Below are 12,108 nucleotides of genomic sequence, written 5' to 3' on the forward strand. Positions count from 1 at the left end.
ATTCGTGGAATGTAAGCTTTAATGGCTAGGCCAGCAATTATTTCCCACCACTAATTTCCCTTGAAGAGCCGGTAGCAAGCCACCTTCTTAAACCACCACAGTCCATGTGTTGTAGATATTTCCCACAGTGCTGTTAGGAAGGCAGTTTGACACATTGCTGCAATACATCTTATAGATGCTAACTGCTATTGCAAGATGGTGGATTAAATGAATATTTAAGGTAGCGGATTGGGTGTCAGTCAAACAGTCTGCTTTGTTTGGGACAGTGTCAAACTTCTTCAATGTTGTTAGAGCTGATCTCACCCAGGCAACTGTAGAGTAATCCATCGTCTTTGCGCGCCTGGGGGGAAGGGGGTTATTCCCTTCAGTAACTTGCTGTATAGCCACAATATTTATATGGATGGTCCAGTTACATTTGGTAAATTTGGTGGATGGTGGGGATTCAATGGTGGCAATGTCATTGCATATCAAGGGAAAGCAACTAAATTCTCTCTTGTTTTGAGAGTCATTAAGTGTGTACTAATATGTGACAATAATAAATCAAATCAAATATCAGAGACTGTCAGAAGCCACAAATTATATGCTTACTTTTATGACTGTGATTGTTATTTACAATATATATTCTGAAAAAACCTTTGAAGGATCATTAATGTCCGCTGTGGGGAAAAGTATGCAATCGCAACTAAAATATGAAGTGTTTCGAAAAGTTAGTCATGGCACAAATCAATTCCGGCCTCCCAGATTGCCTACTGTCACAAGAGGTCCACAGCAGATTCTATTTCCCTAGCCCAACATTCAATCCTGGAACACCTGGACAAAGACACTGATGTCAGACTCCTATTTATTGATTACTGCTCAGCCCTCAGCACCATTATTCCTACAAAACTTATCTCCAAACTCTGTGGCCTGGGGCTTGGGTCCTCCCTCTGTGGGATCTAGACTTCCTAACCCACAGACCACAGGCAACAACACCTCTTCCATGATTATCCTCAGCAAAGGTGCCCATAAGGCTGTGTTCTCAACGCGTTAGTATCTTCCTTATACACCAAATTCCCTTCCAACTCAATTTTCACGTTTGCTGACGATACCACCGTAGTGGGTCGGATCTCAAACAATGACGCGACGGGGCGCAGGAAAGAGACAGAGAATCTACTGAGCTGGCACGATGACAATAATCTCGCCTTCAGTCTCAACAAAATGAAAGAGATAGTAATCGACTTCAGAAAGTGTAGTAGAGGACATGTCCCTGTCTACGTGACAGTAGTCTGAAAGACATGCTGGTTAGGTGCACTGCCTTTGCTAAATTCTCCCTCAGTGCACTTGAACAGGCATCAGAGTGCAGCGACTATGGGATTTTCATTGCAATGTCAATGCAAGCCTACTTATGACACTAATAAATGAACTTTAAACATCAATGGGGATGAAGTAGAAATGGTCCAGAATTTCAAGTTTTTAGGTGTCCAGATCACCCATCAACTTGGTTCCTCCATGCTGACATTAAAGTTAAGAAAATCCACCAACGCCGAAGGAAATTTGGCATGTCTGCTACGACTCTTTGTTTGCACATTCTCCTTGTGTCTGCGTAGGTTTCCTCCAGGTGCTCCGGTTTCCTCCCACAGTCCAAAGACGTGCAGGTTAGGTTGACTGGCCATGCTAAAATTGCCCTTAGTGTCCGGGGATGCATAGATTAGAGGGATTAATAGGTAAATATGTAGGGATATGGGGATAATTCCTGGGTGGAATTGTGGTCGGTGCAGACTCGATGGGCCGAATGGCCTCTCTCTGTACTGTAGGGATTCTATGACTCTCACCAACTTTTACAGGTGTACCATAAGAAAGCATTCTTTCTGGTTGTATCCCAGCTTGGTATGGCTCCTGTTTTGTCCAAGATCACAAGAAACTAGAAAGGGTTGTGAATGAAGCCCAGTCCATTACACAAACCATTCTCCCATCCATTGACACTGTCTACATTGCCCACTGCTTCAGAAAAGCAACCAACAAAATCAAGGACCACACAGACCCCAGATGTACTCTTTTCCAATGGGGAAAATACAAAAGTCTGAGGACATGTACCAACCAATTCAAGAACAGCTTCTTCCCTGCTGCCATCAGACTTCTGAATGGACCTACTTTGCATTAATTTGATTTTTCTCTACACCCCACCTATGACTGTAACACTAAATTCTGCACTCCCTCCTTTCCTTCTCTATGTATGGTATACTTTGTCTGTATAGCATGAAAGAAACAATACTTTTCACTATATAACAATACACGTGACAATAATAAATCAAATCAATCATCGTCTGGAATTGCGTTATGCAAATATAACTTGCCATTTTTCAGGCCAAGCCCGAATGTTGTCCAGGACTCACTGCACTTGGCACTATGGGTATGTCAGCACTTTGTTGACTGCACTGGTTCAAAGTAACAGCTCAACATTACCATCTCAAAGTACTTATTTTTAAATTCATTCATGTGATGTGAGTGGCGCTGGCAAGGCCAGTCCTTAATGCCCATCCCAGGGTGCATCTGAAGAAAGTCAACTCATCCACCCAGCATGCTAGCTTGTTTAAGAAAGCACACCTCCCTTATTGGTGGTCAGAGCTTACACGTACCCCCTTCAATATTGTTGATTTTCATGCTTACTACAGTATTGTTTCTGGAAAAATCAGAACACGAAGCTTAATACAACTGGAACTAGTATTTGCCTAGCCTGGAGGTTATGTTCTCAAAAATGTAGTGCCTTCAACATATCTAAGATGTGGAGATGCCAGCGTTGGACTGGGGTGGGCACAGGAGGAACTATTAACATATCTAGGCGTGATTTCAAGACTATTAAGTGGCCTTATGGTTCAGGTGACAATTATAAAACATTCAAGCTTCACTTTCAGTATGTGATGCAATCTAACCCCTTGCCATAGCAATTACTACAATATCAGAGGCCCATTTCTTAAACAAAAATTGTTTCGTAGATAATTACAGCTTTAACACATGCTTACCAAATATTTTGATACTGTGCAACATTCAAAATCCTTCCAAAATCTCATCTACATAGATACATATCTGAATGCCCATTTTAAACTCTGATGGCCAGAATTTTCTTGTGAGTGATCCAAGTAGACAATGCACAATTTTGTTTTGTTTCCTGATTGAGGAAACTGAGAAAAAGTGACCTGCTCTCATTTATTTTAAAAAAGATTGAATTATATAAATGTCCTTCAAAATAGAAAATTGCTTTTAGAAAAAGAGTCACACACCTAGCATAAAAACAGGAGTAGGCCAGACAGCACTGTGATCTTGTTTGCCATTCTGTTTGATCATATCTGATCTATATCTTAACTCTCAAGTATCTACCATAGTTCTGCAACCCTTAAAGTCCTTGCAATTATAGTATTGAGATAAAGGCCAATATTCCATTAGAGGGCTTATTTTTTAATCTGTTCACTAGTTTTTATTGATTTATGTACTTGGATCCCTAAATTTCTCTGCTCATCCACAGTTCCAAACTCATCATTTAGAAAATATTTTGATGTATTTTTCTTCAATTCAAAGTGGATGACTCTCACTTCCCCAAAGTAAACTCCAAAGTAAAATCACAGTTTTCCCCCCACTCAACTAGTCAATGAATGTCACTTTGCAACTCCCTGCTCCCATACACAATTGACTGTGCTTCAATATATGGGTTACATTAAAGCAGCTTTCTTTTTCGAATCAATTACCTTTCAGAACAATAACTTCTACAAGGTAAAATTAATCAACTATTATAAAATTTAAAAACTTCTGAATTTATACAAAAAAAATTAATTCATGTGGGATGTCCTAGCATTTTACTCAAAGTGCAGGGAAATGTAGATAATCATTTTTATCATTGCGTGCTCTTAGACCTCCAATCTGTAAGCTACACCCATGTTAAAACATTCAAAGATCCATATTGGTAACCTTAACAATGAGAAATGGTCCATTATATGTTAAAAAAATCCATAAAATTTCATAAAGGCCTAGGAAAGATGCTGGGTCATTTGCGCAAATGGATAGTCATGGAAAATGGTACAACAATCTTCATATATAAAAGGGCTGATACAGAAGGCAAAACACGGAGCAAGCTGATCTCTTTTATAGAGGTAATGAAAAGTTGTCTATGATTTTATAAAGGATGAGGAAATTGGAGAGTTTGAGAACTCTTCACATAGTTTAGGAGTATTTTAATTTTCCCAGTTGATTGTTTTTATTTGGTTTCGGTTAATTCTTTTTGTAAATTAGATCAAAAAACAGACTGCAAAATTAATTATCCAATCTATTTCAGTACAGCTGATGAATGCTTTTCATTTGTATTAATGATTAAGAACAAGACTCTGTGTACCTGCCTGGCTAAGGTCATTCTAGATGCAATAAAATTCAGATGTGGAAGGATAATATCTATATTCAAATGCTTAATATCCTTCGTTCAAGTGAATGAAATACACTAGCCCACCAGCTGACTAAAATTCTATTGACTCCACGATAAATGTCAATCTGAATTAGAAATTTATATCCATCATACAGAACATCAGACTGGGATTACTCAAAAATATTGATTTAAGCAAGTTTCTATGACTGAAGATTTCTTTAAAAACAGATGCTTGTCACATTCTTAGAATTCCTATACAGAATTATAATTTGCCTTGTACCATACTGACTCTGATTTGATCACCCTGGATTTTCATTACGTAGATTTATTTGTTTTTGATATTTAGATTAATAGATTTTTCTTCCTGCCATTTTCAGTACAGATTTAGGGCTGCTATATCACAATCCAAATATACACAATGTGAATTTAAAATATTAACAACAAATTGCAATTATATAGTGCCTCAAAAATATTTTTAAAAATCCCAAGGTGCTTCATAGCAGTATTATCAAATAAAATCTGACACCAAGCGACATTCCTTAAAACAGAGAGGAGGTTTAGAGAGGCAATTCAAGAGCTCAGGGTCTGGACAAATTAAGGCTCAGCCATCAATGATAGGACAAAGGAAATCAGGGAGACACAAAAGGCTAGGACTGGTGGAACACAGCTTTGGAGGGCTGTAGGATTGGAGAAGGTTACAGTAATAGGAGGCATAAGGCCATTGAAGAATTTGAACCCAAGGATGAGAATTTTAAATTTCAGGCATTGCTGGACCATAAACAAATTAAATTAAATGAGCACAGGGATAATGGGTAAATAAAACTTGATGTGAATTATGATACAGACAGCAGAGTTTTGGGTAAGCTCCAATTTACATAAGATGAGAGGTCTGCCAGGCAAGATCCTAGAAAAATTGAGTTTGGAGGCAACAAAGGCAGTTTCAGCAGATATGCTGACGAAAGGACAAAGGAGGACAATACTGCAGAAGTAGGTGGTCTTCGTGATGGAAAGAACAAGGGTTTAGAAATTCAGTTCAAGGTTAAACATGGAGCCACTGTTGCGAACATTTTAGTTCCACTTCGTACAGAGGCCAGAGAAGGAGATGGAATGGGTAGCTAGGTGCCAGAATTTGTAGCAATGGCTGAAGACAGTGACTTTGGTTTTCTGATTTAATTGAAGGAAGCTTCTGCTATGTCGGATAAGCAGCAAGTCAAATCAAATGCAGCTGAGAAATCAACAGACGTGGTGATGGTCATTACCACCAGCTTACATTTGGAATCTGATTTGAAGTGGTCACCAAATGGGAAACAGCTCCATACATAGAAGTGCAAGACAAGGGTTAGAACCAGTCAGAGCTTTCAAACATCTCCAACTCCCACCACCCACATCTGCTCCAAAGATCATAAGCAAGCATTACCACACACTGTTAAGGATACTACAAATGTTAACACACCCTTGGATCTTCCTGCATACACTGAGAAATTCATGGTGTCCATGGTCCTAATATCTGAAAAACAGTATCAGCTATCTAAAAGGAAAGTAAGACTACAACTGTAGATATTAGACAAGTGTACACAGAGAAATGTGCTAATTGAATTACATGAAAATGATATTACTAGTGCCTTAACCCCATGTATCACCTAACTGGTTTAACATGTTCCATGTACATAAAAAATTCTGTAAGCAGACCTAGAATGGAAATATAGACCCTGTTTATAAACATAGCGGGCATTTATATTGATCATGATGCCATCTAGGGATCAGGTTTTCTAAACCACAAGAAACGCTGTTCCTGTTTTCATTTGTAAAACAACCTATAAAGCCCCTGTTATTCCATCACAGCTATGAACAATCATAAGTATTAATTTGCTCTAACCCAAGCAGAAATCGTATTATAGCTGGATTGTCATTCTGCATGCTTGTTTTCATTGTAAACGTGGAAATATTGATAATTTCACCAAAACATTTTTTCAGCAGCTCATAGTTAACCATCAAACAGTAGCAACAAACATGCTTGTGGACCGCAATGGAGAACTGAAGATAGTTGGTCAAAGAACTCAATATTCTTCAAAACATCCAACTTGACTTTAATTCTCCAACAGATGTTTGGGCTCATTGTTTTTCAATAATTGAACCCCTCCACTAGTATTTCCACAATTGAATCACTTTAAAAGAATAAGCACTTATTAAAAATTAGTTTGTAACATTGAGACCGAATACAACTGTAAGTACTGCACTTAAATAAAACCAACATTTTCTCCATCTCAATCCATCTCCTCAAAAATAATTTGCCATCCACCAATTTATTGAAAGCAAAAGTTTTGATGGAATTAATCAGCTAAGAAAAACACAAAATATTGAGACAAGGCAAATAATTAGTTACCATGTTGTAATAGATCACAGGAAATCTGTGGATTTTATGAAACAGCTATTTCCAGCACAAAGAAAATGCAACAAGGTTAATAGGGTCCTGTAAAAATCCACAGCACCTACATTCCACAGAGAGCCAAAAGAATATCAAATGTTCAGGAATAGACCACACAGTTTAAAATGTACATGCAGAGACATTTTCTGTTAATGCAGTTAAGGTATTGTTGGATTACAAAATCATACATGGATAGCTAACATGGAATACATGGAAAGTTATAAATGCAATTTTCAGTATCAGATTTCATATAATAAACCCTCAGGAACAGTGGACATAAATATCTATACACACATTGTGAAAGTGCTACATGAAAACTTGTCAAGATAGTTTGCTTCTTTTCAAAAAATGTATATACTATATAAATTTCAGAGCTTTAAGATTATTTTACCAAAAAGATCCTTCCTTCCAACATACAAAGTACAACCATAGCCATTCCCTGAAAGAAACTGAGTAGCAAATAATAAATCCTTTCCCTGCTGTGAGGAAATACAAATACTAAGGATGTTTTGAAAAGTTGTCTCTTTTTTTGCTGAACGATGAAGATAATATGGGAATAAATGTTTAAATTATAAAGGGTAGAATAAGATACACACGAAGAGACTATTTCCAGGAGCGAAGCAGTTAAAAAAAAAGGCCTATATATACACAGCATTAAATGAAAAAGAACGAAAAGAAGGCAGCAGAAACTTGTTCATTTAGAGCAGGGAAGCATGGAATTCAGTTCCAGGATTGTTGCTTGAAGCAAAAACTATGTCAACATTTGAGATTGGATTGTAAAGGTGAATGAAGGAAGAGTGATGGAAGAGATACAAGGACAGGATTGATAAAATTGATTAGAACTATTTGCATATGTGGAGAGTAAACATCAACACAGTCTGATTGGGCTGAATTCCTTATTTCTGTTTTACAATAATATTGGAGAAAGTATATTAGTCAAGTATGTAACAGTTCAGTCAAGCTGATAAAATCATTCTTTTTATTAACTGAAAGCACTATCACATGCAATCACACTAGTTTTAACAAACTATCTGGAAATTTACAACTTTTTATTATAGCTACCTAGTACTTTCAGAATACGTATATGAATATGTGCACTCCTGTTGATGGTTTATTGCATCGTGCCAGATACTGAATCTAGACTCGAAACGTTGGCTGTACTGTCTCTTCACTGATGCTGTTAGACCTGCTGAGATCTTCTAGCATTTTTTGGTTTTTGTGACAGAAAATTAATTGCTTTTATACTGCTGTAGATAACCACAAATAGTTTTGTAACCAGATAATACCACAACTGCAATAAAACAAATGTCTTTGGGATTTAACAAATATCATCACTGGCAGTCAATCCTTTCGTGGTAAAACCAATTTCATATGAAAAAAAATCCTCAAACTCCTGCTCACATTGCTCTATTTTCTCAAAGAAATGTGAATTGCATCAAAGCTGACAAAAACACACGTCTACATCCTGCTAAGTCTATGACTGAGGAATCCTTTCAAAATTAAAATATTAAGTTGCCTTTGTTGGCCTGTAAAGAGCACCATAACTCAAAACTTCTATAATCCCAATTGCTGAAACTTTTGAGACATTTTCAATCCCAGTAAATTGGAAAGTTTGTCGCTAATATGCTTGCCAAAACGCGCACAGGTTGGAGAAGTTGGTGAAAGGTGTGGAAATAATTTAAAACCTTTTCATATTAGTCACCTAAAATAATTGGATGTACCACTTCTTTACTGCCCAACTGATAATAAATCTAATAACTAATTCGGTTCCTACAGCACTGGAGATTTGTGTTTTGACATAAAGTTTAATCAACTTTCGCCATGTCATCGAGTTGGTCACCAGTGACCCACACATTCAACGGGAAAGGAGAACTTTTAACATACTTTAAGGATAATCATGACTGACTTTCAAGTTCTACACTGGGGATCCAACACTAATCGACACCGGTGACCCAAGGCCTACAATTTAACAGCTCCAAAGCCCGGGTGCGGCTCAGCGCAGCCACATCCTCTCAGTCTGTTTCCTTCCCCAGTGTGGAGCTGTCAGCTCGGCCTGTGCCGGAGACAGAAGGCAGCTCTGGCCTCCCGAAATAGGCCCGCAGCCTGCCTCAGGCCGCAGCGACCCGCCGGCCACCTTGATGACAGTGCAATCATTCGGAGCCGGGTGAGAGAGGAACAAGGCCCGTGGGGGGCGGGAGCTGGGCGACACCCGGGCTCAGTGAGAGTCTTACTAGGTCGAAAAATTAAAACAGGGGCCGTCCCACCGCCACAGCAGCCAGACAGCGGCCTTTCCTCCTCCCCACCCAGGGCCTAGTGGCTTTGCGGCTCCTCTGATCAGTCACAGGCCGAGGGCAGCGGCCTGCTCACCGGGCCTCTCGCCTCAATCTCTCACTCACCTTCATGTCGGGACATCCTACACACACGGTTACAGCGGGCCCGCGGGCTCCAACACAGCGTCTCAACACCGGGCTCCAACAACGACAACTACCGGGCCAAACGGTCATGAAGCTGGAAGTAGCTGCTGCTGCTGTCTGCCGGAAGGAGGAGCGGCCGCCGCTCCTGTTGCTCAGCTCGTTCTCGCTCGCTCGATCGGTCGGTCAGATTTTTTTTTCGCCTCAAACTGAGCGCGCGGAGCGGGGCGGGCGGGCGCGCGAGCCGCGTGGACTGGCATTGACGTCGTCTCCTCAGCGCGGACGCAAACGGGCGCCACCGCTCGAGCGCGCGCGCCATCGTCGCACGCATTCGGTAAGGGCACGCGCACGCTTGGGTAAGCTTTATTGTTGGTGGTGATGCTGCACCCTGCTGAGTGTCACCGTACAGCCCGGAACAGAGGGGGAGGGTGCTGCACCCTGCCCAGTGTCACCGTGCAGCCCGGAACAGAGGGGGAGGGTGCTGCACCCTGCCCAGTGTCACCGTGCAGCCCGGAACAGAGGGGGAGGGTGCTGCACCCTGCCCAGTGTCACCGTACAGCCCGGAACAGAGGGGGAGGGTGCTGCACCCTGCCTAGTGTCACCGTGCAGCCCGGAACAGAGGGGGAGGGTGCTGTACCCTGCTCAGTGTCACCGTGTAGCCCGGAACAGAGGGGGAGGGTGCTGCACCCTGCCCAGTGTCACCGTGCAGCCCGGAACAGAGGGGGAGGGTGCTGCACCCTGCCCAGTGTCACCGTACAGCCCGGAACAGAGGGGGAGGGTGCTGCACCCTGCCCAGTGTCACCGTACAGCCCGGAACAGAGGGGGAGGGTGCTGCACCCTGCCCAGTGTCACCGTGCAGCCCGGAACAGAGGGGGAGGGTGCTGCACCCTGCCCAGTGTCACCGTGCAGCCCGGAACAGAAGGGGAGGGTGCTGCACCCTGCCCAGTGTCACCGTACAGCCCGGAACAGAGGGGGAGGGTGCTGCACCCTGCCCAGTGTCACCGTGCAGCCCGGAACAGAGGGGGAGGGTGCTGCACCCTGCCCAGTGTCACCGTGCAGCCCGGAACAGAAGGGGAGGGTGCTGCACCCTGCCCAGTGTCACCGTACAGCCCGGAACAGAGGGGGAGGGTGCTGCACCCTGCCCAGTGTCACCGTACAGCCCGGAACAGAGGGGGAGGGTGCTGCACCCTGCCCAGTGTCACCGTACAGCCCAGAACAGAGGGGGAGGGTGCTGCACCCTGCCCAGTGTCACCGTGTAGCGTGGAACAGAGGGGGAGGGTGCTGTGCCCTGCTGAGTGTCACCGTACAGCCCGGAACAGAGGGGGAGGTGCTGCACCCTGCCCAGTATCACTGTACAGCCCGGAACAGAGGGGGAGGGTGCTGCACCCTGCCTAGTGTCACCATGCAGCCCGGAACAGAGGGGGAGGGTGCTGCACCCTGCTCAGTGTCACCGTGTAGCCCGGAACAGAGGGGGAGGGTGCTGCACCCTGCCCAGTGTCACCGTACAGCCCGGAACAGAGGGGGAGGGTGCTGCACCCTGCCTAGTGTCACCGTACAGCCCGGAACAGAGGGGGAGGGTGCTGCACCCTGCTCAGTGTCACCGTGTAGCCCGGAACAGAGGGGGAGGGTGCTGCACCCTGCCTAGTGTCACCATGCAGCCCGGAACAGAGGGGGAGGGTGCTGCACCCTGCCCAGTGTCACCGTACAGCCCGGAACAGAGGGGGAGGGTGCTGCACCCTGCCCAGTGTCACCGTGTAGCGTGGAACAGAGGGGGAGGGTGCTGTGCCCTGCTGAGTGTCACCGTACAGCCCGGAACAGAGGGGGAGGGTGCTGTGCCCTGCCTAGTGTCACCGTACAGCCCGGAACAGAGGGGGAGGGTACTGCACCCTGCCCAGTGTCACCGTACAGCCCGGAACAGAGGGGGAGGGTGCTGCACCCTGCCCAGTGTCACCGTGCAGCCCGGAACAGAGGGGGAGGGTGCTGCACCCTGCCCAGTGTCACCGTGTAGCGTGGAACAGAGGGGGAGGGTGCTGTGCCCTGCTGAGTGTCACCGTACAGCCCGGAACAGAGGGGGAGGGTGCTGTGCCCTGCCTAGTGTCACCGTACAGCCCGGAACAGAGGGGGAGGGTACTGCACCCTGCCCAGTGTCACCGTACAGCCCGGAACAGAGGGGGAGGGTGCTGCACCCTGCCCAGTGTCACCGTGCAGCCCGGAAAAGAGGGGGAGGGTGCTGCACCCTGCCCAGTGTCACCGTACAGCCCGGAACAGAGGGGGAGGGTGCTGCACCCTGACCAGTGTCTCTGTGCAGCCCGGAAAAGAGGGGGAGGGTGCTGCACCCTGACCAGTGTCTCTGTGCAGCCCTGAACAGAGGGAGAGGGTGCTGCACGCTGCCCAGTGTCACTGTGCAGTCCGGAACAGAGGGAGAGGGTGCTGCACCCTGCCCAGTGTCACCGTACAGCCCGGAACAGAGGGGGAGGGTGCTGTACCCTGACCAGTGTCTCTGTGCAGCCCTGAACAGAGGGGAAGGGTGCTGCACCCTGACCAGTGTCTCTGTGCAGTCCGGAACAGAGGGAGAGGGTGCTGCACCCTGCCCAGTGTCACCGTACAGCCCGGAACAGAGGGAGAGGGTGCTGCACCCTGCCCAGTGTCACCGTACAGCCCGGAACAGAGGGGGAGGGTGCTGCACCCTGCCCAGTGTCACCGTACAGCCTGGAAGAGGGGGAGGGTGCTGCACCCTGCCCACTGTCACCGTGTAGCGTGGAACAGAGGGGGAGGGTGCTACGTCCTGCCCAGTGTCACCGTGCAGCCCGGAAAAGAGGGTGCTGCACCCTGCTGAGTGTCACCGTACAGCCCGGGAGAGGGTGCTGCACCCTGCCCAGTGTCAC

The 12,108-nt window shown here is 45.2% G+C and overlaps 1 protein-coding gene across 1 annotated transcript in view; it reads right to left on the reverse strand.

Moving 5' to 3' along the window:
• The window catches only part of kcmf1 (potassium channel modulatory factor 1), a 125,941-nt gene extending 116,512 nt beyond the window's left edge, over positions 1 to 9,429 (reverse strand). Inside the window, exon 1 of the mRNA XM_080188610.1 lies at positions 9,209 to 9,429. Coding sequence (XP_080044736.1) covers positions 9,209 to 9,224 — 16 coding nt within the window. The 5' untranslated portion in view covers positions 9,225 to 9,429. The remainder of the gene's footprint in view (positions 1 to 9,208) is intronic.
• Positions 9,430 to 12,108: the final 2,679 nt, after the last annotated feature.

Source organism: Carcharhinus amblyrhynchos, chromosome 5 (genome assembly GCF_965287045.1).
Source record: "Carcharhinus amblyrhynchos chromosome 5, sCarAmb.v2.hapA, whole genome shotgun sequence".
Classification (NCBI taxonomy): Eukaryota; Metazoa; Chordata; class Chondrichthyes; order Carcharhiniformes; family Carcharhinidae; genus Carcharhinus; species Carcharhinus amblyrhynchos.